Source organism: Colletotrichum higginsianum, chromosome 3, assembly GCF_001672515.1.
Source record: "Colletotrichum higginsianum IMI 349063 chromosome 3, whole genome shotgun sequence".
NCBI lineage: Eukaryota > Fungi > Ascomycota > Sordariomycetes > Glomerellales > Glomerellaceae > Colletotrichum > Colletotrichum higginsianum.
Window position 1 is genome coordinate 3,036,578 of NC_030956.1, and position 24,073 is coordinate 3,060,650.

The following is a 24,073-nucleotide window of genomic DNA, read 5'->3' on the forward strand; positions in this document are numbered from 1 at the left end:
ATGAGCATTGAATCTATTTTACACCCTACTGAAAACTACCGACAAAGAAGGAAAGCCTCAACCCCTGATCTTAAGCACGTAATCAATCACTCTCCGTCCGCCGATCCAGGTCCCGTAGGCGAGGCTTGGTAGCACGACGCTCATAATCAGACTAGCACCCAACACAAATCCCTGTTCGAAGAATCCCAACCTGCTGTTCCCGGGTTGCTTCGTCGGCCCCAGTGGTGTGAGGGCCAGCGTGTGAAGGCTGTGTACGGTGACGCCACCGGAGCCGGGGCCAGCGAGAAGCTGCTCGACTTTCGCGAGCGCACCGGTGGGCCGCTCGACGAACTGCGGCCGGGCGACAGAGAACATTTCTTTGCTGTAGCGGAACTCAAAGGCCGAATTGTGCTGGGTTGGCGCCGCGGGCCCGAGCAGAAGGTTGGAGGGGATCTGGTTGATTAGGGAGATGTGTGCGGGCAGGTGTTGGGAGAGGTACTTCGCCGCCTCAGGGCTGGCGAAGAGGTAAACGGCCAGTAGCGGATTTCTGTGCCATGTCAGGAGTGAATATTGACCGCCGGTTGTGGGATCCGACTTACTCGAACTCCCGGGTGTAAATGGAGTCCACAAGTCCCGAGGACGTTGCAATGGGCAAGAAGCGGCCGCTGATCTTGATGTTCAGCAGAGAAGCGTTCCTATCAATGTTAGCATCCCATCTACAAGTGCATGACTGGGGGAAAGGGGGGTGGAACTCAGACGCACTTGTCCTTGATATCAACCAGTTTAAAGTCCTTGGAACCAAAGCTCGAAACCAACCTCCTATCCTCGGCCTCCTGCACAGCACTCCTCGTCTTGTCGCTCGAGTTGTCGCTGGCGCGTCTGGTGGAGGCCTCACGCGCGAACGCGAGCGTAGCATGCTTGGAGCACGCCTCGAAGAAGTCCCTCTTAACGTACTCGTTGACGATGACCAGGTCCGGAGCATAGGGAGACTGGCCGCCAAAGCCAAAGCGCGCCGTCGTGATGGCCTTGGCGGCGGCCTCGACATCGGCCGTGCGGTCAACGATGGCGACGGTGCGGGCGGCGTTGGCCGAGACGAGGTTGTGTGCGCGGGCTGCCGGGAGGGGGCAGGTGTTGGTCTGGTCTACAAGAATGGCCTGTTCGAGAAGGGATGCATCTTTGATCTCTTTGGTGATGCAGAAGGCATTTTGGTTGAGGGCGCGTGGGAGCACGGCACGAAGGACGGTGTCCAGATGCAAAAGAGTGTCCTCGAGCTGGAGGTCATCAGCCTTCCTTTTTTTCTCTGCAGCATCTCGTCTCACGCCATTAAGCATACCTCGAGGGCCACAACAGAACCAGCAGCGATGGCTGCAGCAAGAGGACTCAGGATGGAGAACAGTCTGGTGTAAGTGGTCGGCCTGATAATCACCAGGCCAGCACCAGTTCTCCTGCCTGGGTTGTCCCTACCGTGAGCTACGAGATACTCCGTCTCGAGCTCCTTTGCAAAGTCTAGCGACTCGTAAAAGTGTCGAATGGCTTCGAGCGTTAGGAAGTGTTCGGCCTCGATCTCCGTTTTCGAGGCACCGGTATCCTTCTCCTGAGCCGCGATCAGGGCCGCCGACTCCTTGCGCAGCGCGTCGTGGAGGCTGATGAGGTTATCCTGGCGGAAGCGAATGACCTCAGCGCGCCCATCGACGACTGTGTCGAGCAGTTTCTCGATTGCAGAATCCATTGAGAGGAGGACACGACACGTAGGAGCGGATAAGATGCGGGTTGGGCAAAAAAGAGGGCGGTTGGAAGGAAGCAGTGGGAACCTGGGGATGGAGAAGTGTGGTGCGGTGCGACGCGAAGCTACACCTGTCTAGATGATATGAGCTCGGTCCTGCTCGACGTTTACTGGACTCTTGATGAGACCCGATGGACCGTAGATGGTAACCTTCGTCTGAGTGACTGAAGGCGGCGCCGGGTTCTTGGAGGGGGCGGAATGTGGGGGGACAGGGGTTGGTTGGCTGCTTTGGTTGGACTCGGCCACTCGGCCAGGATCTGTACTCTTTACTGTACGTTGCACTCACGCAAGAGGAAGAGGCTCACTCCCCGCGCTTCCGATGCAGACCGTGGTCGATCTGGGGAGCCGGGCCCCTTAGTGGTGGACGGGTCGACGGTCGGCATATTGTCTCTCGCCCTTGTCACCTCCCCATCCCCAGGTTTCCACAGGCTTCCTTCCAATCGCGCCCTCTTTTCTTCTCGAGAATATCACAGCCTCGACAGGTCTTGCTTGTTCCACCTCCGCGACGAAAAAGCACACCATCAACCAAAACTGGTCAACATGTCGGCTACAGTGACAGAGAACTCCGTAACGTCGAGGAGCCAACGGGACTACCTCCACGACTACCAGATCCGCCTCACAGGAGGAGTCGAGGAAGCCTTCGCCAGAGGCAACGAAGACGCGGCGTCGCCAACGGCCGAGTACCCACCCGGCTGGTACGACCAGCACCGCCAGGTGCCTCCATACAGACCCGCGAACAGGAGTTTGGATATTGCGGACAGGCCGTGGGGTTCGAACGGCATCGAATCCGCATTCGTCTATGTCATGTTGAACGGGTGCTGGCTTCAAGGAGTAAGTTAATCATGCAATGAAGCCCGACCGACGGTCGCAAGACAGGAATCTGCTGATGCGCGCTTCAATAGGTCACCAACTGGATCTGGAGGTCGACGGGCGGGAGAGTGAATAGGGACTACTTCAGGTTCAAAGTTGGCGGCGAGATCTGATGCTTGGGCGATAAGGTTCATGGATGGTCAGCATCCGGATGGCGGTACTGAACAACACTCCCTGTGGTCATTTACTTAGCCTCTACGGGACGGCGGTGATTTGCCCGAGGGCCAATGTGTACGCGATTTCGTTTGTCTGATTACTTACTCAGGTGGGCGAGGCTAAGGCCGCGGGGATTGCCGCGAGAGAGATAATGAGCTTGAGCATTGCCAGTCGGGAGGTAGTAACACACCATGTTGTTAGAATCAAGCCTGTCCGATGACAATAACAAAACATAACATAGGCAATTGGTTCGGTGTTGCTGATGAAAGCCCAACCAAACGCACTGGGCTGCCCGCGGGTTCCAGGACGTGACAACCCCCCCCCCCCCCCTCTCAAATGGCAAACGGGGCTTAAGCCACAGACTCAAAGCACTTAGAACACACAAAACAGTATGCGATCGCAGGTACCTATTACATACCGGTGCTGTGAATGGCTCACCTCAGTCGGATTGGGGTGCCGGGTCCGGGTCCGTCGGGGTAAGCCCCTCCCCCACCCTTCCGCCCGTGCGGAACACAACGCCGTCGAGGGGGTCCGATCATCCATCAGCCGCTTTCATCATCCGCCCCCAACATCTCGTCGTCCACGAAGCAAACATACTTTTGCTCAATCCTCGAGAATTTCATATACCAATAAAAACCAGAGACTTCCACCTGGCAAACACATCCTCACTGCATTGGAACGAGATACACCCTCCCACCTACGTCAGACACGGAATCCAAGACAAACATGTCCGTCAAGACCCCTCCAATCAAAAACCTTCTCCAGGTCACCGAGGACACGGAGAATGGCCTCACCCTCATGAAGAATGTCTCGATCCCCCTCAAAGACTCGCCACTCCCCATCCGCGCAAACGTCTACCTCCCACTCACCGCCGACAAGGCCGCCCGCCACCCTGTGTTGGTGACCTACGGGCCCTACGGCAAGGACATACCCTATGCCAAGTTCTTCCCCAAATCGTTCAGCGAGGTCAGCCCGGACCAGCGGTCCAAGTACTCGGCCTGGGAGACGCCCGATCCCGTCTTCTGGACGAAGCAGGGCTACGCCGTCGTCCGAGCCGACGAGCGCGGCCTGGGCCAGAGCCCCGGCCTGCTCGACACCATGAGCCGCGGCACGAGCGAGTGTTTCTTTGACGTTGTCGAGTGGGCGGCGGACCAGGAGTGGTCCAGCGGCAAAGTCGGCCTCTTGGGCATCTCGTACTACGCTGGTGCGTCTGCTCCCCCCTTCCACTTCCAAAAAGATCAACAAGCACCCTATACAGACTGACTTATGCTGGATCCAGGCTCCCAATGGCGTGTTGCCGCTCGGCGACCCAAAGGCTTGGCCGCCATAATCCCCTGGGAGGGCATGTCGGACTACTATCGCGACCGCTGCCGTCACGGCGGTATCTACTCCAATAAGTTCATCGGCGTCTGGTGGAATCGCCAAGTCCTCGTCAACCAGTACGGCCGGAAAGGCAGATCCCAGCTGCAGTTCCCGCCCGATGGACCCGGCGCCAGAGGTCAAGAGGACACCATCGAAGGCGACCTGCCGGATGACGTCCTCGTCGCGAACCGCAAAGACCAGACCCAGGACAACGAGGCCAACCGCTTCCGCGACGACGACTACTATGCCAGCAAGGAGTACAGCTTGGCGGACATCGAGGTTCCCCTGCTGAGCGTCGCCAACTGGGGCGGCATTCTTCTTCACCTCCGTGGCAACGTGCAGGGATATCTCGGAGCCGGCTCCAAGCTCAAATACCTCCGTTTCATCACGGGTCGCCACGACCTCCCCTTCTACTATCCTGAGGAGGTCGAGCTGCAAAAGAGCTTCCTGGACGCCTTCCTGAAGGGAGAGGACCGCGTTGGCTGGAGCACGCCCGGCAAGGTGCCTCCCGTGACACTGACGCTGCGAAAGGGCAACGTCGGCTTCAACGATGCCGAAAAGGAGAGGGCGTACCCCAAGAGAGAAGAGACGGCGTGGCCAATCCCGCGCACAAGGTACACAAACTTTTACCTGACGCCAGACTTCGGTCTGACGACGACGGTGACGACGGCTGGATCCAGCACTGACCCCAAGACCGTTTCTTACAAGGCCCTGGGCTCCTTGGAGAACCAGCAAGCCGTCTCCTTCACCACAGCACCCTTCGAGCAGGAAACCGAGATCACAGGTCACGTTACCGCCCACCTCAACGTCTCCGTCACGCCTGACGACGCCGCCAATGAGACCGACATCGATCTGTTTGTGACCCTGAGACACCTCGACCCGGCGGGCCAGGAAATATACTACACGGGTACAGCCGGCGACCCCGTGCCGCTCGTCAAGGGTTGGCTGAGAGTGAGCAACCGCAGGGTGCACGAGGAGGACCCCAGGCACAAGTCCTGGCTGCCGCACAGAGAGTATCTCTCTACCGACGTCCAGCCAGTCAAGGCTGGCGAGGTCTACGCTGTGGACGTGGAGATCTGGCCGACGAATGTCGTTGTCGACAAGGGCAGCAAGCTTGTCTTCGAAGTCAGCAGCGGCGACACTCAGGGCAGTGGCATTTTCCAGCATTCATCCGAACTCGACAGGTAAGCTTCACCGGACCGAGCAAGTCGTTCCTCCGTCCGTCCGTTCGTTCGTTCGAGAACCACGTTTGCTCTGTGCTGACCACCATCACTTTCAAGGTCTGCTTCCAAGTTCGCGGGACTGAACCACATTCATTTTGGGCAGGGTCTCGAGAATTATGTGACGTTGCCTGTAATCCCGCCGAGTTGAGGCAGGCAAGCCTTGGCCGTGCCATCTCCCTCGGAACGCGCCTTCGTCTTTGTGGCATGAAATCTGCCGAGCAGTCGTTCCGAGCTGCCTATGTAGGTAGACACGTGGTTGGGCAAGGGCGAGAATCCGGGGCTGCGAAAGGGGCCGGGCCCGGCTGCCGGTGGGGGCGGGGGTGGATGATAATGGAGCTGGGGGAGAAACAACGAGTGAGCTCCCTCGAAGCTTCCCCATGAAAACGTAGAAGATATATAGACTGCAGCAACCAGATGAAAACAAACCACTTGTGTAATCTGGATTACCTTGCCCCCCTCCAGTGAGCCCGTCGTTCGTAAATTGTTGCCCGCCATGAGCTTCTCCAATCACTTTTCCATTGCCAACATCCCTTATGGAATTGCGAGCACTTCAGAGCGTCCACGAAGTGTGGTCACAAGAATCGGCAACTCGGTCATCTTCCTCGCTGACTTGGACCTCGGGGTTTCCGAACATATCAAGGCTGCATTGTCCCAGGTAGGCAGACCCCATTACGTTTTCGTCAGCAGCAATGGGACATTGACCGCCGGGCCAGCCAACCCTCAACGACCTGGCAGCCGTGGAGAAGGCCGAGCTCCAGCTCCTCCGGAAGAACACCCAAAGGCTCCTGTCTGACCAGTCCGCGGTGTCAAAGTTTGGCGTATCGCTTGGTGAGGCCCAGCTGCACTTGCCTGTCAAGATCAATGGGTTTACCGACTTTTCATGCTCGAAGGAACATCTGCTGAACGCGGCGGAGGCCGTCATGGGCAAAGCGTTCATGCCGCCGGCGGCCCCGTATCTTCCCATCGGCTACAGTGGCCGGCCCTCTTCCATTGTTCTCTCGGGAACGGATATCACTCGACCTTATGGTCAATATCGAGAAGGAGAGCAGGTTGCCTTCGGCCCATCAAGAGCGCTCGACTATGAGCTCGAAGTAGCCTGCATAATTGGCAAGCCTACACAGCTGGGTGATCGGGTAGCCATATCAGATGCCGACGAACACATATTTGGCCTCGTCCTTTTAAACGATTGGAGTGGTAAGCTTTGTGTCGCCTCTGCGGGGAGCAGCTGTTTGGCTAACAGCAGCAAGCTCGCGATATCCAGGGCTTCGAAATGAACCCGCTGGGCCCGATGAACGGCAAGTCCTTCGGCACGTCAATCAGCCCCTGGGGTGAGTCAGATCCAGAATTCTGCCCGCTTCCATTGATTGCCCGCTAATCGGGAGTCTCGTGCAAGTGATCACGCTCGAAGCGTTAGAACCTTTTGCGATACAGCCGCCGGTGAAGGACGTGCCCTCGCAGCCATACCTGCAGGACAAGAAGGAGAAACCAAGTTACCATATTGAGTTGAAGGCCGAGGTGTTGACGGACGACGAGGCCACGACGGTCTGCAAAGCTCAGCTTAGCTGGATGCACTGGACGTTCCGAGACCTCGTGGCTCAGCAGACGATCAACGGGTGCAACCTCAACATCGGCGACATATTAGCGACGGGAACGGTGTCAGGAGCTGGCGATGATAAGCACGGCTGTCTGCTCGAGATGACCAAGGGCGGCAAAGTTGGGTGGAAAACGACACACGGTCGAGACAGGACGTATTTGCAGGACGGTGATGGCGTGCGCCTGAGCGGGTACGCGGGCGACGGCGTGGGATTCGGTGAATGCGTGGGATTCATTAAAGCTGCCCGGCCCTTATGAATAAGCAAGGAAGTCGATTAGGGGGGCGGCAGTGGTCGGAGTCAGGGGTCTTTGGGATGTTGAGTAAGGTAGTGTGTATGTGCGAAGTACGATTGGGTCGTCTGTAAGCCCCCGCCTCGAGGTCTCTTCCCACTGCCTAATCGTGGTGGTACGAATACCGACGACGTCGTTTCGAAATCCGGATTGGGAAAGCCCAGGCACCGCCTGCTCCGTTGGTGCGCATGTGTCCAAGTGAAACTGCGGGTGTGGATTGGCGAGTGAATGTAGGGATAAATCCGGGAACAGATGCTGTAGCGGCGGTCGACTTGCGCCGAGAAATCTCGGGGTATTTTCTCGTTGCTTCTTGGAGCCTTTGGAGTCTTCGGAGTCTGGGGTTCAAAAGCCAAGACCTCCCGCTTTGTAGGTTTCCACACGGATATTTCCCTGGAGAATCGTTACCCCATGGCACTCCCCCTCCCCCTAGCATGCCCAGTCAGGGTCGAATCCGATGGACTCATGGTCGCCGTATCGGCAAGTTCGGGGCGGGTCCGGGATCCACTTGTCCGAGGTTTATGCGCACGAATCGAGCACAATCGGGGGAGCAAGCTGGGCCTCGTCATTTGCACCAACTGACTGCTCCGGTCGCGTCCGGTGTGAGGCAGGAGCGCAGTACAAACGCCCAAGCTCGCTGCGGCGTCGCATAGGTACCTAGCTGCGCGCCCCTAATGAGAGGGGCCGTTTGCTGCTGCTTGAGGCAGCAAGTGAGCGACTGACTTAAGTCGCTTGACCAGTTGGCAAGGCTCACAGTGAAAATGAAGAGAATTCGGTTAGCAGGGGAGAAAGAAACATGGGTAGAGTTTGGGGCTACATGTGACATGTCTACAGACTACAGACACACAGACAGCGCCAAAGACGCGGGCATGGCCGAGGCGGTCAACGCCTCGAGTCGGGAGCAAATGCACGAGGACATTGCAGGAGGAGGCGGCGGCGGCATGTGGTTGCGCATGTGTCTGCCTGCATGTGCATGTGGCAGTGGCACCTGTTGAGCCTTTTTTGCCAGGTACCAGCCAGTCCCGGGTCACAATCGGCCATAAAATATCTAATCGCGTCCGTTGTCGGCCGAGTTTGCCTACCTGGACCAACAATGATCCGGCACATGCTCCCAGTTCCCGCGTGGGGCTAGGCAAAAAGAAAAAAAAACACCCCCAGGAAGGAAGAAAAAAAATATTTTACTCTGACGCCAGATGGTTGGCGATTCCGAAAAACGGGCTTACCCAGGTCCTTGGAATTGACTCAGGTCATCCATCCCGCTATTTCTGGTACTGTCTCTACAAAGAGAAGCAGCCCTTGCATGTACCTACCAACCTACCTCTCTCTGTACAGAATACTCCTGTCTGCATATGCCTCTGGTCTCTCTCTGTCTCCGTCTTAGTCTTTCCCTAATCCGAGACCTACTGAATCATTTTTCTTTGCAGCTTTCTTGCTTGCCGCGTGCGACTAAGACAAAAATCACATTGGCCGGCTGCAGTGACGAAGCTTTTTTTCTTTTTTTCTCGTTCGTGTGTGACGAACTTCCCCAGATTAAGTCTCCCACGACGCCAATTCTGACCCAAACCTGCTCCTCTACTCCTCTGGCTGAGCCTCTTGTCTTCTTTGAGCAGCCCCGTCCTGTCCACCCCCTGCATTTCACATCGTAAGAAGAACGTCCCAAAAGACTGGAGAGAAGAGAAAGCAGAGCAGTAATTACTAGTCGACCACTGATAACCCCCCTCCCCCAGGCCCACGTCGGCTAGAGGACAATCTTATCGCGTCCGCACCAACCTCCGTCGCGCGGTAGCACCCACTCAACCCACAATCCACACGAGGGCCACAGTCACCTCACCCTGACCGAGCGAGCACCCCTTCTCTTCTTCCTGCAAAGGGATCCAGGAAGACGAGAGCTATCAGTCCATTCCCCCTGTTGCGCCCGCGCCCCAATTGCACTCTGGCTTTCCCTCCCACGAAGCTGAAATTCACCACACGCCCATCATGAGCAAAGCAGCGGCTGTCAAGGAGGCCGTCAAGGAGAGCCTCCTTGGTGCCGAGGAACCCGTCCAGCTGTCGGCGCAGACCAAGGCGAGGTTCATCGCCAATGCCACCAAGGACGAAGCCACAGGCGAGCTCTTTATGGGCCCCGACGAGTTCACCAAGGCCGTTGCGCCCGAGGATGAAGATTTTGTATGTTTCACGCGTATCCCTCTCTCTCTCTCTCTCTCTCTCTCTCTCTCTCTCTCTCTCTCTCCTTTGTGTGTCATGTTTGGCGCTCGCTGCCCTTCGACCCCAAAGGAGAACGAGCTAGCTCCGGTATCCCTCCGATGATTCACACGGCCGCTTTTGCTGACCCTTTGCCAACCCGCGCTGTAGCACAAGATCAAGCGGGAACAGTATGGCATCCTGTTTGGCGTCGCCGACCGCAAAGACACCGGCAAGATCACCCTCTCCGAGTGGGCCGCCTTCGAGAACCTGTTGATGAAGCCCGACGCCGAGTACGAGATTGCTTTCCGCCTCTTCGATGTCGACAGGACCGGCAACGTCAAGTACGAGGACTTCCGAAAGCTCTACGAGCTCAACAAGGGCTCCGACAGCATCCCCTTCAACTGGGAGTGCGAGTGGGCCGAGCTTTACATTGGCAGCAAGAAGAAGCGCCATCACATGGACTACCCCCAGTTCTCCCAGATGCTGCGCGGCCTGCAGGGTGAGCGCATCCGCCAGGCCTTCCAGCTGTTCGATAAGGACGGCGACGGCTTCATCGACCCGGAGGACTTTGAGCGCATCATCCGCGAGACCTCCAAGCACAAACTCTCCGACCACCTGCTCGAGAACCTGTCGACCCTCTGCAACATCACTCTCGGCAGCAAGGTGTCGTACGCCAATGTGCGCGCGTTCCAGAACATGATTAAGGAGATTGACCTGGTCGAGCTTATCGTGCGCCGCGCCTGCGCCAAGAGCCCCGACGGCAAGATCACCAGGACCGAGTTCCTCAACCAGGCCGCCAAGATCACCCGATTCTCCCTCTTCACTCCCATGGAGGCCGATATCCTCTTCCACTTTGCCAGCCTCGATGAGCCTTCCGGTCGGCTTGGCCTGGGCGACTTCGCCAAGGTACTCGACCCGTCGTGGAGGAACGCCGTCTACGATGCGGACGACGTCACCTCGCGAGCTCTGGGCAAGGGCGCCACGGCGTCTAAGGCTCTGTTCACCTCGATTCTCGAGTCGGCATACAACTTTGGTCTGGGCAGCATGGCAGGCGCCTTTGGTGCCTTCATGGTGTATCCCATTGACCTCGTCAAGACGCGCTTGCAGAACCAGAGAAGCGCCAGGCCGGGAGAGAGGTTGTATAAGAACTCGATCGACTGCTTCCAGAAGGTGTGGAGAAACGAGGGTCCTCGAGGCCTGTACTCGGGTGTCGTACCCCAGCTTATTGGTGTTGCCCCTGAGAAGGCAATCAAGCTGACTGTGAACGATCTTGTGCGTGGGCACTTCACCAACAAGGAGGGCAAAATCTGGTACGGTCATGAGATTCTTGCTGGTGGTGCGGCTGGCGGTTGCCAAGTTGTGAGTCTCTCCCCTTTCATTTGACAATTGCGCCTTGCACCGTACCCCCGTTGTGAAGGAACAGGAACAAAATGCTCATACTGCGCTGCATCTCCCAGGTCTTCACCAACCCTCTCGAAATCGTCAAGATTCGTCTCCAGGTCCAAGGCGAGGTGGCCAAGACGGTCGATGGAGCACCCAGAAGGTCAGCCATGTGGATCGTGCGCAACTTGGGACTTGTTGGTCTCTACAAGGGTGCCTCTGCTTGTTTGTTGCGTGATGTGCCCTTCTCGGCCATCTACTTCCCTACCTACAGCCACCTGAAGAAAGACGTCTTTGGCGAATCTCCCACAAAGAAGCTCGGTGTCCTCCAGCTGTTGACTGCCGGCGCCATTGCCGGTATGCCTGCCGCCTACCTCACAACGCCCTGCGATGTCATCAAGACCCGTCTTCAGGTCGAGGCACGCAAGGGAGAGGCTACCTACACCGGTCTCCGCCACGCCGCCAAGACAATCTGGAAGGAGGAAGGCTTCCGCGCCTTCTTCAAGGGCGGCCCCGCACGAATCTTCCGCTCTTCTCCCCAGTTCGGTTTCACCCTCGCCGCCTATGAGGTCTTGCAGAACGTCCTTCCCTACCCAGGCAAGCCCGAGAGCTCCAAGGTCCACACGGGCGTCGGCGACGCAATCTCGACCCTCAAGGAGAAGCTCGACACCAGCCCCTTTGCCCGCAGCCGCAACGCTCTCAAGATCATCCTCGACATTGACGAGGATTTTGGCAAGGTCAAGGTTCCGAGCCAGGAAAGTTGGAAGAAGCTGCCCGCCTTCATGCAGACCAACGGAAACAGCAAGTCATGAGCAGCTCAAACTCGGAAAATCGAACAGCCCGATCGGGACAACCAGGGAGGGGGCTTACACTCGGCTCCCTCTGGATCTGAATCAAGTGTTCAAACTCAACAATTCGAAAGAATCGCATATACGGCCAGGGAATACAAAAATTGTAGAGCAATAAAACATGAACCCCCAAGATAGGCGGGGAAAGTTCTCTAGAGCGGATCAAGCAAAAGTTGGGTGGCGGACGCCCTTGCAACTGCAGATGGAAAGAGAAACTGCATATTTCCCCCCGACGGCGTTCAGGGGTAGGCATACAAGGGATCTTGAGGCATTTTTCTTCTTTGTTTGTTTTGTTTTGCGTCTTCTGCCTTGTCGTTGTCGCCTGTCAGTCCGCTTTCTCGTTGGAAAGGGAGATGGAATTGTCGCTCTGTAGTTGCGATACCTATGATTTGGCATAGCCGTGTCTCCCCATTTCAGATATGTTCGCTGTAAGACTGTATGCATACCACTACTTCTTAGAGGTCGAGATCCTAGACTTTGTTTCTCCAAAGACGTGTTTCAAACCGAGTCGTCCCTTCTTGCTTTTGTGTCTGTATGTGTAAATATCTACGGAGTAATTGTAGTGTTGTTTGAAGACAAGACGCCATTGGTGTGATTAAGCACAAATTAATCAAGCTTACATTGTTCCCGCTGGCTGTGAGCAAAACGCCTAGTGCCAGGTTGCATGTCAGAAAGGCAGCGAGGTCTTCTATAGTCTTCGGACACTACCTCCTAGATAAGTAACACTACATAGCGAAATATGCTCTAGTCTAGTCTCTGATGCTCTTCGTCGTCCCCTCGGAGAAGCGAGTCCCTTTCGTCGGCCTTGCCGTCAGAACCGCGGTACAGAATGTAGTGCTGTGTCATGAACACGACATCGTATACCATGGAGACGTTGCCCAGCGCAAACTTGACCGGGTTGCCCGTGATTCCAGACCAGTCGCGTTGCATGTACGAGTCGATGGCCTGCTGGCCCACAGACAACAGACCGCCGGAGAAGTCGAGGAGGATCTGCCAGATGGACCAGCCCTTGGTCGATTTGTTGCGGTAGTTGGTGATGACCTGCGGGGTATACTTGATGAGGGTGATGACGAGCTTGACGTAGGAGACGGCGTAGACGACGTCGAGGGCGCACCAGCTCGTGCGCGGGTCGCCGTCGCCCGGGGCAGCAGCGACGACGAACCCAATGACGATGACGCCAACGACGCAGCCGGCGGCGATTCCCGAGATAAAGCGGCTCGGCTTCGTCCCGTGTGCCGGCGCGAAGCCCCAGAGCTTGGGGATGTATTGGGAGGTGGTTATGCACGAAAGGAGGAGGGCATGGGCGGCGAAGGTGATGTCGTTGAAGGCGACGGTCGGGGTCAGGCCGTGGTTACGTGCGGCATACTGCGAACGGACGAGAGGAGAGTAGTAGAAGGCGGCATTGGAGACGAAGTAGGCGAGGAAACCTGTGGTCGCATGACCCGTCAGCAATTGCGACAGTGTTTCCGAAGGGAACGAGATCCTATCCTACCCAGGCAATTGATCAACGGAAAGTCGACGGTCGTGCCGGCCGTGGTTTTCCTGCGGAAGTTGAGTAGAGGCTGCGGGTAGAAGGAGCCGGACCAGCAGAGGAAGTAGATCCAGCCGAAGACGGCGGACAGGAAAGGAAGGAGTTCAACCGCCATATTCATGAAGCGCTCGTCGGGTGAAGTTGCTCGGGCGTCGATTACCAAGCTCTTACGGGGTTTTTAGTTTGTTTTGCGCCGCTGGTTTCTGTCCCTCTCATGAGCACCCTTTGTTAAGCCAGCCAACCTGTAGGGCTTCTGGGTTGTGTGGATAGGGAAAGGGTTTCGTGTACGGATGGATGCGTGTAAGAAGGATGCAGGATAGGAAGGTCGCAAATGCATCAAATGAGAAGCTCCCGCAAGGGATTGCGACATGGGGAATGGATACTTAGGGAGCTGCGGCCAGATATGGGTTAGTGCCATTGCCGCGTTATTCCGGCGCGGCCACGACCAACGCCGAAGTCATCAGACCCTCGCGCAACGACGCCGGATGACCTGAGATGCGCCAAAAGCAGCGGCAGGTTGGGACCATGAGGTCGGTAGCAAGGTTGCCGCGATGGACAGACCAGGGTCCAGCCCACCCAGACAAGCTCATTCCAGCGCACCCTGTGATCTATTGGAGGGGCGCCTAATTGAAAGAGATACCGTAGTGGTGTTGGTGTTGGTGTCGTCACGGTGGGGTGTGATGTCGCCATTACCAGAGTAAGTGCCCGTATCTTTACGGTGTAACGGCAGTGTCAGCTGTGACGGTGACGAATGCTTTCTTGGTTTCAACTCTGGTACTGCGTCTTGAGTTAATGATTCGGGCGAGTAGTTACCCCTATTTATCTGTTCGCTAGAGTGATGCGGGAGTATCAAGAATGAAAGGTCGTCGGCGTCTGCGGAACGAGACACTATGGGCACAAAACGCAGCCCAAATATTAGTACCTAGGCATTGAATTTCACAGTGAGACTCGGCCGTCGCCTCTCGACAGCTTCAGTTCTCTCGCCGCCGTCGGCATCACAACGCATCACATCTTCAAGCCAGCGCACATACTCCTCAAACCCCCTAGTGCTCCCGTAGATCTTGACGTCCTTGACGCCGCGGACGCCCTCGAACACCCGCAACGCGTCATGGTCGGCCCCCTGGAACACGGCTTGCCATACCTCAACTACGAGCTCTTCAACACCGCTGAAGGCCGCCGTCGCGGCGCCAGCGTCGAAGGTCGGGTCGCAGTCGAGCCGCACGCGGACGTGGAAGCGGCGGATGCGCGGGAGCACCGAGCGCTCTCGGACGGGTGGGTACCAGGACCGCAGCCGTGGGAAGGAGGCGAGCAGCATCGCGTGCGCCAGAAACATGTTCTTGGTGTAGAGAATGGGTGTCCCCTCGGCGTGAGTTTGCTGGCTGGCGGAGAGGATAGCTGGATAAAGCCGTACCAGGGGCCGGGCCGGGCGGAGTCTGTCGAGAGGAGGGTGGAGGAGGAGGTGGGTGTAGATGTCGATCCGGATCTCGAGGGGAAGTTCGAGGAACTGACATCTCGAGGAAGCCATTTGCAGTTACCTATCTACAGACGTATTTGGCGAGCAGGGGCCAATGGTTACAACTTCGGTCCGTACAGGACAGGTGAGCAAACAAAAGCTGGAAAGTGGTGCAAGAGCAGGTGAAAAGGAATAGGAATAGAATGCCATCTGATGAGTAGGTACTAAAAAGGTCTGCCCTCGATAGATGCACAAATAGATAAATGATGATTCTGTTTCATGCATACGCTGTTCAGTAGCAACACCCTCCTCCAATGGCGGTTTTGCCCCCCCAATACCACAACGCTCCGGAGACAGAGCTAAACAAACATTCAAGCTAACACTCATCGATCGGGCACCAGGCGTTCCTGTTCAAGTTTCGGAGAGAGAAAGGGAGAAGAGTACACCACACAAAGTATGAACCCCGAGCGAGCAGGCTTCATATCTAGGTACCTGGGTACTTTGGCCCAGCAGAGTATGCAGCGCTTGCCAGCCCCTGGGGAGTTCAATAGACGAATGCGTGAGTGTGCGGAAACCGAAATTTAGTCTAGACAAGTACCTATGTGGAGAGAATTTAGCAATGCCCCATTTAGTCCGGGAAAGAGGCATAGGCGAGCGGCAGTGTGCCGTCAAATCAGATTCCACGAACATCATTCCGGGTTACCAGTTTCGTACAACCCAAGCCAAGTTCGGTTCGGTTGAAAAGCGTCATGCCAAGCAAGGCCTTGTGATTTTACAGTTCAAATCACGCATCGCTGCTGTCTGTCCCCAAGTACCTGTGCAATATCAAACACTTGGTTCTCTTTTCTGTCTGCTTCATATTTCATTCTATTTTTTACAGAAACGCCCGCTAATATGCCTTGGCGGCAATCATAGTGTACAGTCGACAGACTCGAATGCAGCCCAAAGACTCGAGATTCGAGTCCTCTCCAAACGACGATGGTCTCAGCTCCCTACGGAGCCACTCGGAATATCGGGGGTTCAACCATTTCTCCCGCCTGCTAGGACATGGTCAACTCAGGAAAGTATCTTGACAGCTTGTTAGGATGTCCGAATTCTGTTCTGTTCTGATTTTGGTCCTCAGGAAGCAGTGACTCGGTGTCACTGTCAACGTTGGGAGAAACCTGCTCTGGCGCAGCCCGTTTCACCTTGATATTTCCCTGCACCGGGGGCCGTGGTGTGATGGTTTGCGCACTCGATATGGTAATGATTGATTTTGAGTCCGCCGGCGTTGTTACTTCGTGAAGCTGGCTGGGCGAACGCGACTTGCCCGTAAATCCGGGATCCGGTGTGTGGCTACGAGAGAGGCCGAAAGGAATGGTCGGACCAAGGCTCTTCTTCGAAGTTTCGGGGCTTGGCAAGGACGCTGTCGCCGGACTAAGCAGCGATGAGATCTTCTCATTCGCCATCAAGCCCTTCGTCTGAACGAACGCGCTTGATCTGGCGTGGTACGGGCTTCGGTCGTAGTACTTGTCAATGATCGGATGAACCATGACAGTCTGGTTGTGGATTGTCAAAATCGAGTTTGTGGGAACATTCACCCAGTTCTCTGTTGAAAGGTCAGCCAGGTGCCATGTGCTCGGAGCTTGTGTCACTTGGCGCCTTTTCAAACATACCTCTTTCAAAGGTCAGTGGCTCGCTCGCGACCAGAACAATATCGGCGCCCTTGTCTTGGCGCTCCATTTGATAATTTCGATCGCTGAGTGCAGATGTTCTCGTTCCCCATTCAGTTCCGGATGAGTAGTACAGGCTTGCCGCTTCGTCCGTCGCGCTGCTGATGTATCGTGTGCAAATCACACTCTTTCCGTCCGTAACGGCGAAATTGAGCAAGCTTCGAGTATCGACACTCTCCGACTGGATGGTACTCTCCGGGATACCGTCAATCAATTCGTTGATAGTGGCGATGGTCTTGAGCATAGCCTTTCTCAGCACTGTAGGACCGAATCCATTGGCAGGCTGTGAGCTGGGGTCAAGTCCCATTCGTTCAAGTGTGTCGAGAAACAAGGCAAACGCCCATTCACTGTCTGTTCCTCCTTGAACTCCCAAGTACCACTTGTCGGCCAACCTCTCCCCAAGTCTTCTTTTGATGTATTTCCAACCACCTAGACCCCCGTTGTGCATCCACATCAGACTGCCGTGGCAGAACGGGTGGCAATTGTCTTCGCTCAGCGAGCCCTCGGTTGTGGCCCGGACATGGGCGAAGATGAGTTGTGAGGCGGTTTTGGAGGCAATGCGCTGGAGATTGGTGCAGTTCCAGGCGGGAATCGTCGAGGTAAAGAGACAAGGGGCATGACCCAGCTTGGGGTCGGTATAAAACCCTATTCCGAAGCCATCGGCGTTGTTCTGGCCTCTCCGGGTATCCTGTTCAACCAGCCAATGTTGGTCAGCAAACCGTGGCATACATCGACGGGAACGGGTTTGGTCGACTTACCAATCTGAGCCGGGAATCAAATGATTGCTTCAGTATGGAGTGAGTTGGGTCAAGGATAAGCTTAGAGAGAAGAATATCGTCACTTCCCCGGTAGACCTTGGGTAGTCAGCGGCTGTTTAGTTTTATCAAGCAACGTGGAACCTACCAGGAACCTGCACATGATGGCTGGGCTGTGATCGGCGACTTAGACGAACAGGAGCTGACTGGGAGCGAAGGGATGGATGCTGAGGGAGCGGCACGAGTTGGGTCGATGCTGGGTGACTCTATTTATATAACACCAGCGAGGGATGGGTTGAAGAAGCATTCCACGGAAGGTGGATTCGCGAGTAGGACTTGGAGAAAGGTGTCGGCCAGGTATTATCTGTTTGGCGAGCTATGGCGCGATCAGAAACCCCGGGGCGGTGGCGCAAGTTGATAAGGATATTGATTGATAGAACCCGGAGTACCGAGTAGGGTCAGTTTGGCACACTGGTCGTTCGGTGGTGGAATATACGGGGACTGATTCTGGGCGCGCGGCAGCTGATAGTCCGTGCTGTCAGGAAAAAGAAACAGTAAATTGAAATAGGCGATTGCGCCTTCGACCCGGGCTCTGAGTAACTGAGTCGTTCAAGGCGGCTTTGTTGTTTCTGGGTCTCGAAGATGGGGAAGCAAAGAAATGCAGTGAGTCATTTGATATTGGTATGGATACACGCAGCTGGGCAGCTACCGGGATGGCATGGACAATATCTCGAAAGGTCGGCTGCAACTGGTAATGTGGTGGTGTAGCGCCATCGGAGGAGATGCACTGAACAACTTGTCCCTGGGGAGGACGGGGGGAGAGGGCTTGTCGGAATAGATATTAACTAAGGCGATAAGCATCTATTAGATATCACGTGCCAAATTATGACAGTACAGGCATATCCAGTTATGCGGTAAGATACAGCCTGTGTGGAGTACAGAGTATATACGTGGACCCACTAGTCACCGAGACAGAGAGAAGAGAGGGTCACTGAGCTCAAGGCTAAAGTCACGCGTGCTGGTAACCAGGTACCTTCTTGATGAAGGTAGGTACGTCAATGTCGTCTCCACTACTGCAAATGGGCTCTTCATGCAACCCGCTTGTTCGCTCTGTCAGGTATTCGGCCCATTCACGCCACTCGTGTTCGCGACATTTCCATCCCAACGGATTCCTGATGCCTACGTCTTCCCGGCGGACCAGAAGCGCTGGAGACCACAACAACAACAACAGCAACGTCTGACGAGCTAAATCACCACCAGGCCTCATCACTTACATTCACATCTCGCATGCAAAGGAAGCATCACCGACTCTAATCAAACGCGTCCCCTGCTTCGCCGGCAGCATGAGCGGACGTCTCCTAGCTGCTGGGCTTTCGCCCTTTACGCGACGCGCCCCAATTCAAGCCGTACGACACTTTCATCGATTCCCCGCAGGCGGGCTTCAGCGAGCCGATGCAGCTGTTCGGGCTACCCAACGCCGCATGTGGTTTCCTGGTAATGCCTTCCACAATGCCGTTATTGTGCGGAATGCATCTTTTGCCCGTTTTCTGCCCAAGCTGGTGGTCAAGTTTGCCAGAATACCTGCCATGTTTGGCGGTCTAGCTGTAGGAACGCTCGCTTGGATTCAATACCAGGCTAACCGTATGTTTGTCCCCCCCCCCCCCCCCCCCCCCCCCCCCCCCCCCCAGTGCCCGGAAGCTAATGACTGACTGTATCATTTACAGAGATCACCAACAACGCTTGGGACATGGTCACGAAAACGGCAGAAGGTGTTTCCGAAACTGCATCTAGCTTCTTTGGAGGCGCAAAGGGCATAGTGGATCAAACTGTGCGTGGATGGGAAAACACGAAAGAACAAATCGAGACGCCCGAATGGCTCCAAAAGGTCTTGCGTATCCATGAGGATATTGGGACCGGCGGAGGCGGGGAGGAGGGGCCTGGAGGGGAGCAGCCTAAGCAGAGCAGAGCGGGCGTGGCGGTCGTAGCGGGAGCTTCGGCTGCAGCCTATGGCTACGAGCAGTCTTCGGAAGACGACCCGCGAGAGCCCGACGAGATGGCCAACGATGACCAAATGATGGTCCTGACCAAGAAGATGATTGAGATCCGGAGCATGCTCCAACAAGTTGGCCAGTCGAGCACTCTGACGCTCCCTTCGATTGTCGTCATTGGATCTCAGTCATCAGGAAAGAGCTCTGTTCTCGAGGCACTCGTGGGACACGAGTTCTTGCCTAAGGGAACCAACATGGTTACTCGCCGGCCGATAGAGTTGACCCTGGTCAACACTCCTGAGTCGGATGCCGAGTATGGCGAGTTTCCTGACTTGGGCCTCCGACGCATCACCGACTTTTCGTCTGTTCAGAGGACACTGACTGAGCTCAACATGGCCGTTCCGGATACGCAATGTGTATCAGACGATCCTATCCACCTCACCATCTACTCGCCCAACGTCCCGGATCTGTCGTTGATCGATCTTCCCGGGTACATCCAGGTGGTAGGACAAGGTCAGCCGCTTGAGCTGAAGCAGAAGATCTCCGAGCTTTGCGACAAGTATATTCAACCTCCCAACGTCATTCTGGCTATTTCCGCCGCTGATGTGGACCTGGCAAACTCAACCGCCCTGCGCGCCAGCCGTCGCGTGGATCCAAGAGGCGAACGAACTATTGGAGTCGTGACTAAAATGGACTTGGTTGATGCTCCTCGTGGTGCCGCCATACTTAGCGACAAGCAATACCCTCTTAGGCTTGGCTACGTTGGAGTTGTATCCAAGGTCCCACAAGCAGGTGGACTGTTCAAGCGGTCTGGGAGCGTTATGTCTGCCATTGCAAAGAACGAGAATACCTTCTTCTCGGCACATCCGCTTGAGTTTGGCGAAGGAGCAGGGGTTAACGTAGGGACGATCAACCTGCGCAAGAAACTTATGACCGTTCTTGAACAAACAATGTCTGCCAGCTTAGCTACCACTAGCGACGCCATCAGACAAGAGCTCGAGGAGGCGACTTATGAGTTCAAGGTTCAGTACAATGACCGCCCCCTGTCTGCCGAATCTTACTTGGCGGAAAGCCTCGATGGGTTCAAACACTCTTTCAAACAGTTCACCGAGGAGTTTGGGCGCCCTCAAATGCACCAGCTTCTCAAGCAAGAGCTGGACCAGAAGGTTCTCGACCTATTGGCTGCGAGATACTGGAACAAGCCCATTCAAGACTTGTCTCCTGCCAGGCCAGAACCAGACAGCCTGGCGGACCTTCCCAAGGCCGACCCCAACTCTATGTACTGGCACCGCCAGCTCGACGCCTCAACTTCTTCGTTGACGAAGCTTGGTGTTGGTAGACTGGCTACGACGGTCGTTGCTTCAGCTATCCAGGCACACATCGACACGTTGGTTAAGCACTCCACGTTCAGCAGTCACCCATTCGCACGGGAAGCCATCAACGAAGCCGCATCAACGATTCTGAACGAGAGATTCTATAGCACGAGCGATCAGGTTGAGAACTGCATTAAGCCTTACAAGTTCGATATCGACATTGACGAGAGGGAATGGACGCAAGGTCGCGATCACTCAGCTGTAGTCCTGAAGAAGGAGCTCCAAGACTGCGAAGGTGCCCTTCGAGGCATCGAAGATACCGTTGGCGGCCGGAGGAAGTTGAGGGAAGTAATGAACTTTGTTGACCGCGCTCGCAAGGGGGAGGTTGTCGTCGAGGGAGAAAGCCGAAGCGGTGCTGGAGGCTTCAGCGCCTCGCTTCTCAAGAGAGGTAAGATAGAAACGGTCCCTACTTTGAATGATGCTCGCTAATGGTTACTAGGACGCGAGGCTGTCTTTCTCCGAGACCGCGCCGACATCATCAAGATGCGCCTGATGGCGGTCAAGTCGAAGCAATGCGCTAACCTTAAGAACAAGTACTACTGCCCCGAGGTCTTCCTTGATGCTGCGGCCACAAAGCTTGCTTCGACGGCTGTGCTGTTTCTGAATGTTGAGCTTCTTTCGGAGTTTTACTACAACTTCCCGCGTGAGCTTGACCTCCGCCTCGGAAGACATCTCTCCGACGAAGATATTGAGAGGTTCGCCAAGGAAGATCCCAAGATTAGAAGACACCTGGAAGTCATCCGCCGCAAAGAGCTACTCGAGTTAGTTCTCGAGAAGATGGAGAGCCTGAGGCAACTCGAGGGCCGCGAACGGGAGCGATTGAAGGGGGCCAACAGCAGATCTGCCAAGGACGACAAGCAGCGTGGACGCTGGGGACTTTTTTAAAGGGTGGCAGCTGGCGGTATTCGATACTGTGGAAGTCTTCCAGGGTGCCTTCCCCCTCCACTCTCCATCTCTGCCTTGGAGACATGTAACGCGTTATGATATGGGTGTAAAAGGAGTTACGGTGTTGAAAGATAGACATTCCGGTTATTGACCATGTTTGGTCCCCGTTGTCTGGAAGGCACTGAGCAGGCCTCGTTCTACAAACAAGTTTGTCTCCTGTTTCTTTCTTTTTGTACAAGTGGTGTATAAGAAAGAAGGATACCCTCCTCGACTCAACCTCTTGGGTAGAAAATAGACTTTCGTCGCTCCTCGTCTCTCTTTTTTTTGGAACCCCAATCTCATTCGTAACTAGGTAGCCAGACAATGCCTTTAATGCCCACAGGCCGACTGATCCAGAAACGCTGCCGATCTTCGTCCATGCTCAATCCCCATTTAGAAAGTCGCATCGACGCTCGTTTGTAAGGTGACCTCCCATCTGAGGCTCGTACCACGACCATAGCCCTCACCGAGTCTGTTCTGGATCAGGGTACATATCCGGCTTCGCAACTTGCTGATAGCCCCCTCATCACAACCTTTGGCTACGCAGATTTTGAGATTGGCCATGCACAGGCCGTAGTGCACCTGCCAGAACTGCGCATCCTCAATTCGTGCGACGCCCGGCTCGGCCTCGATATCCCGCATCACAGAAGACACGCCTTCATTGCCTCCAATGCCGCCGTACGACATGAGCAACATCATAGCCTGAGCCATGGCCAGTTTGGCGCCAAAGAGAAACATGGAAGCAGCGATCGCTGCGCAGAGCGTACGATCGAGCCAGATATAGCTCTTGATGGAGAGAAGCGGCAGTAGGAGCAGTAGACTCGAAAAGAAAACGGTCAAGAAGTGAAAAATGTTGGAGAAGTGGGTGGGCAGCTTGGCCAACCATGATACACGCATGATTCTAGCGATACGCGCGTGGTTCTTGAGGCCGTATGCCGAGATGGCTGTGCTGGTGATGGCGGCAAAGGCAGCCCAGTCCACCTCGCCCGCCGAAACGCGTTCGTGGGCATGTTCATGATGCGGCTCATGTCCACCCTTGGTCTCCAACCAGTGCTTGAGATTATGTGACACGAGATCGAAACCGCCGAAGAGGAGGAAGATGGACATGGCAAACCCAGCGAGAACCTCGGCTCTCTCGAGGCCAAAGGGATGCCGGACACTGCTGCGGCGCCAGACTTCGAAATTGCCAAGAACATCGACAGCGACACAGACGGCGGCACTACCAGCATCGAAAAAGACGAGGTGGGACAACGCCATCATGGCGAGGGAGCCCTCCGAGATGAAGAAGAGCCACGACGCGACGGCCAAGTGACACAGGCTCCAGTAAAGCCTGACGCGCTGGTCGCGGGACATGCTTTTCCATGCTTCTCGAACCGTGGGCACAGGGAGGGAGGCGGGGAGGACGGGCGGCGGTCGTTGAGGGGGCTCCTGGAAGATCTGGTGCTGGGTCGAAATGGAACTGTGCTTGTAGCGGTGGCCACGACGCTGACCTATGTTCTGCGAGGCGCCATTGTTAGCGGTCAATTGCCGGGTGGTGGAGACTGAGGAAGCGCGCATCATCAATCCACGACGTTGTCTCCAGACGTACCGACTTTACAGGCGAGGTTGAGATGACCTGCGTCTGGAAGTTGAACGGGCCCGGGACGGTCGAGCCCCCAGCTGAGGGAGGGTCATCTTCGGCCATGGCTGGTGTCGCTGTGTCTGGTCGAAGCAAGCCAAGCTTCAGGTTGGCAGGAGCGAGAAGTCCAGGGCTGCCTGAAGGTATCGATGCTACGCGAGGGGGGTAGGAGGTGCTACAGTCGTTGCCGTGGTCCTCGTCTTTGTCGTCGTCGTCGTCGATGCTTATAGATGGGAAGGCGAGCAGAGGAGGGGGACCGACGACATGGGTTGTCGATGCGTTATCGCCTTTGCCGTAACCGCTTTGGGGGCTCGGTGGGGTGGGGGTTGCAGCAGGTCGTCTTAGGCTCGGAGGGGTGGAGGGAGAAGATAGGCCTGGTGCAGCAGGGCTGGAATCCATGGAACCTCTTTTTACTTCTTCCCAGCAACCTGTGGCATTCACAGGGAAGAAATGTGAGAGAAGGAACGGTGTCTGCGACAAGATCAACGGCGGTGATATCCCCGACAATAGCCGGCATTCATTTTATGTGTGTGTGTGCGCGCGCGCGAGGCCGCCAGAGGCGATGCCCAGGGAATTGGCTGCTCTGAGTCTGCTTACGAAGACAAAAAGAACACAAGAATAATATGAGACGATAGGTGCAATCAACGATCGACAAGCGCCTCCAGGACGGGAAGGTTAGGTTAGGATTTCAATCTGGAGTATCCGTAGGTTCCAACCAAAGAAGGGACGGAGACATGTCTCCAGGTTCCTTCCTCCCCCACAAATTGAGTCTTGCTTAGTTGCATGTGACGCTCAGAGATATGCTCCTATACCGAATGCATGCCTTGTGTAGCCATAAAACAGAGGTTTGTGTACATCTCAGATCTCAGGGGCACGCCAACACCCACTTTCCGCAGCGACCGCCCCGTAGCGGAAGCGACATTGACTTTCATCACCCATTGGGCGGCTCACGTCACAATGCAGGGTCCAACATCTTTTACCTCTTTGCAGTTAGTCCTCTCAGTGTTGAACTACGTCGCCTAAACATAGGTACCTAAGCTGCATCTCTTTACC

At 55.7% G+C, this 24,073-nt stretch overlaps 10 protein-coding genes across 10 annotated transcripts; 5 read left to right on the forward strand and 5 right to left on the reverse strand.

Annotated features, from left to right (window-relative positions):
• Positions 1-57: 57 nt before the first annotated feature.
• CH63R_04460 (putative Aldehyde dehydrogenase) lies at positions 58-1,708 on the reverse strand (the record flags this gene model as incomplete). Its single annotated transcript, XM_018299435.1, has 4 exons — positions 58-526; positions 579-674; positions 742-1,250; positions 1,313-1,708. The coding sequence occupies 4 exons, from the start codon at positions 1,706-1,708 to the stop codon at positions 58-60; spliced, it is 1,470 nt and encodes a 489-aa protein (XP_018160681.1).
• A 594-nt stretch (positions 1,709-2,302) lies between these two features.
• Positions 2,303-2,745, forward strand: CH63R_04461 (X-Pro dipeptidyl-peptidase C-terminal non-catalytic domain-containing protein; the record flags this gene model as incomplete). Its single annotated transcript, XM_018299436.1, has 2 exons — positions 2,303-2,593; positions 2,665-2,745. The coding sequence occupies 2 exons, from the start codon at positions 2,303-2,305 to the stop codon at positions 2,743-2,745; spliced, it is 372 nt and encodes a 123-aa protein (XP_018160682.1).
• Positions 2,746-3,514: 769 nt separating this feature from the next.
• On the forward strand, positions 3,515-5,338 carry CH63R_04462 (X-Pro dipeptidyl-peptidase C-terminal non-catalytic domain-containing protein; the record flags this gene model as incomplete). Its single annotated transcript, XM_018299437.1, has 2 exons — positions 3,515-3,992; positions 4,068-5,338. The coding sequence occupies 2 exons, from the start codon at positions 3,515-3,517 to the stop codon at positions 5,336-5,338; spliced, it is 1,749 nt and encodes a 582-aa protein (XP_018160683.1).
• Positions 5,339-5,866: 528 nt separating this feature from the next.
• On the forward strand, positions 5,867-7,224 carry CH63R_04463 (Fumarylacetoacetase; the record flags this gene model as incomplete). The annotated part of the gene is made up of 4 exons (XM_018299438.1): positions 5,867-6,028; positions 6,087-6,567; positions 6,621-6,701; positions 6,767-7,224. The coding sequence occupies 4 exons, from the start codon at positions 5,867-5,869 to the stop codon at positions 7,222-7,224; spliced, it is 1,182 nt and encodes a 393-aa protein (XP_018160684.1).
• Positions 7,225-9,231: 2,007 nt separating this feature from the next.
• CH63R_04464 (Mitochondrial carrier) lies at positions 9,232-11,630 on the forward strand (the record flags this gene model as incomplete). Its single annotated transcript, XM_018299439.1, has 3 exons — positions 9,232-9,420; positions 9,607-10,797; positions 10,896-11,630. The coding sequence occupies 3 exons, from the start codon at positions 9,232-9,234 to the stop codon at positions 11,628-11,630; spliced, it is 2,115 nt and encodes a 704-aa protein (XP_018160685.1).
• Positions 11,631-12,410: 780 nt separating this feature from the next.
• Positions 12,411-13,318, reverse strand: CH63R_04465 (Lysosomal cystine transporter; the record flags this gene model as incomplete). The annotated part of the gene is made up of 2 exons (XM_018299440.1): positions 12,411-13,093; positions 13,159-13,318. The coding sequence occupies 2 exons, from the start codon at positions 13,316-13,318 to the stop codon at positions 12,411-12,413; spliced, it is 843 nt and encodes a 280-aa protein (XP_018160686.1).
• An 801-nt stretch (positions 13,319-14,119) lies between these two features.
• On the reverse strand, positions 14,120-14,722 carry CH63R_04466 (uncharacterized protein; the record flags this gene model as incomplete). Its single annotated transcript, XM_018299441.1, has 1 exon — positions 14,120-14,722. One exon carries the CDS (start codon positions 14,720-14,722, stop codon positions 14,120-14,122), a length of 603 nt encoding a protein of 200 aa, XP_018160687.1.
• A 968-nt stretch (positions 14,723-15,690) lies between these two features.
• Positions 15,691-17,280, reverse strand: CH63R_04467 (Glucosamine 6-phosphate synthetase; the record flags this gene model as incomplete). Its single annotated transcript, XM_018299442.1, has 4 exons — positions 15,691-16,238; positions 16,306-17,050; positions 17,121-17,216; positions 17,266-17,280. 4 exons carry the CDS (start codon positions 17,278-17,280, stop codon positions 15,691-15,693), a joined length of 1,404 nt encoding a protein of 467 aa, XP_018160688.1.
• A 1,180-nt stretch (positions 17,281-18,460) lies between these two features.
• Positions 18,461-21,363, forward strand: CH63R_04468 (Dynamin family protein; the record flags this gene model as incomplete). The annotated part of the gene is made up of 3 exons (XM_018299443.1): positions 18,461-18,758; positions 18,842-20,866; positions 20,918-21,363. 3 exons carry the CDS (start codon positions 18,461-18,463, stop codon positions 21,361-21,363), a joined length of 2,769 nt encoding a protein of 922 aa, XP_018160689.1.
• Positions 21,364-21,795: 432 nt separating this feature from the next.
• On the reverse strand, positions 21,796-23,419 carry CH63R_04469 (cation diffusion facilitator family transporter; the record flags this gene model as incomplete). The annotated part of the gene is made up of 2 exons (XM_018299444.1): positions 21,796-22,899; positions 22,991-23,419. 2 exons carry the CDS (start codon positions 23,417-23,419, stop codon positions 21,796-21,798), a joined length of 1,533 nt encoding a protein of 510 aa, XP_018160690.1.
• Positions 23,420-24,073: the final 654 nt, after the last annotated feature.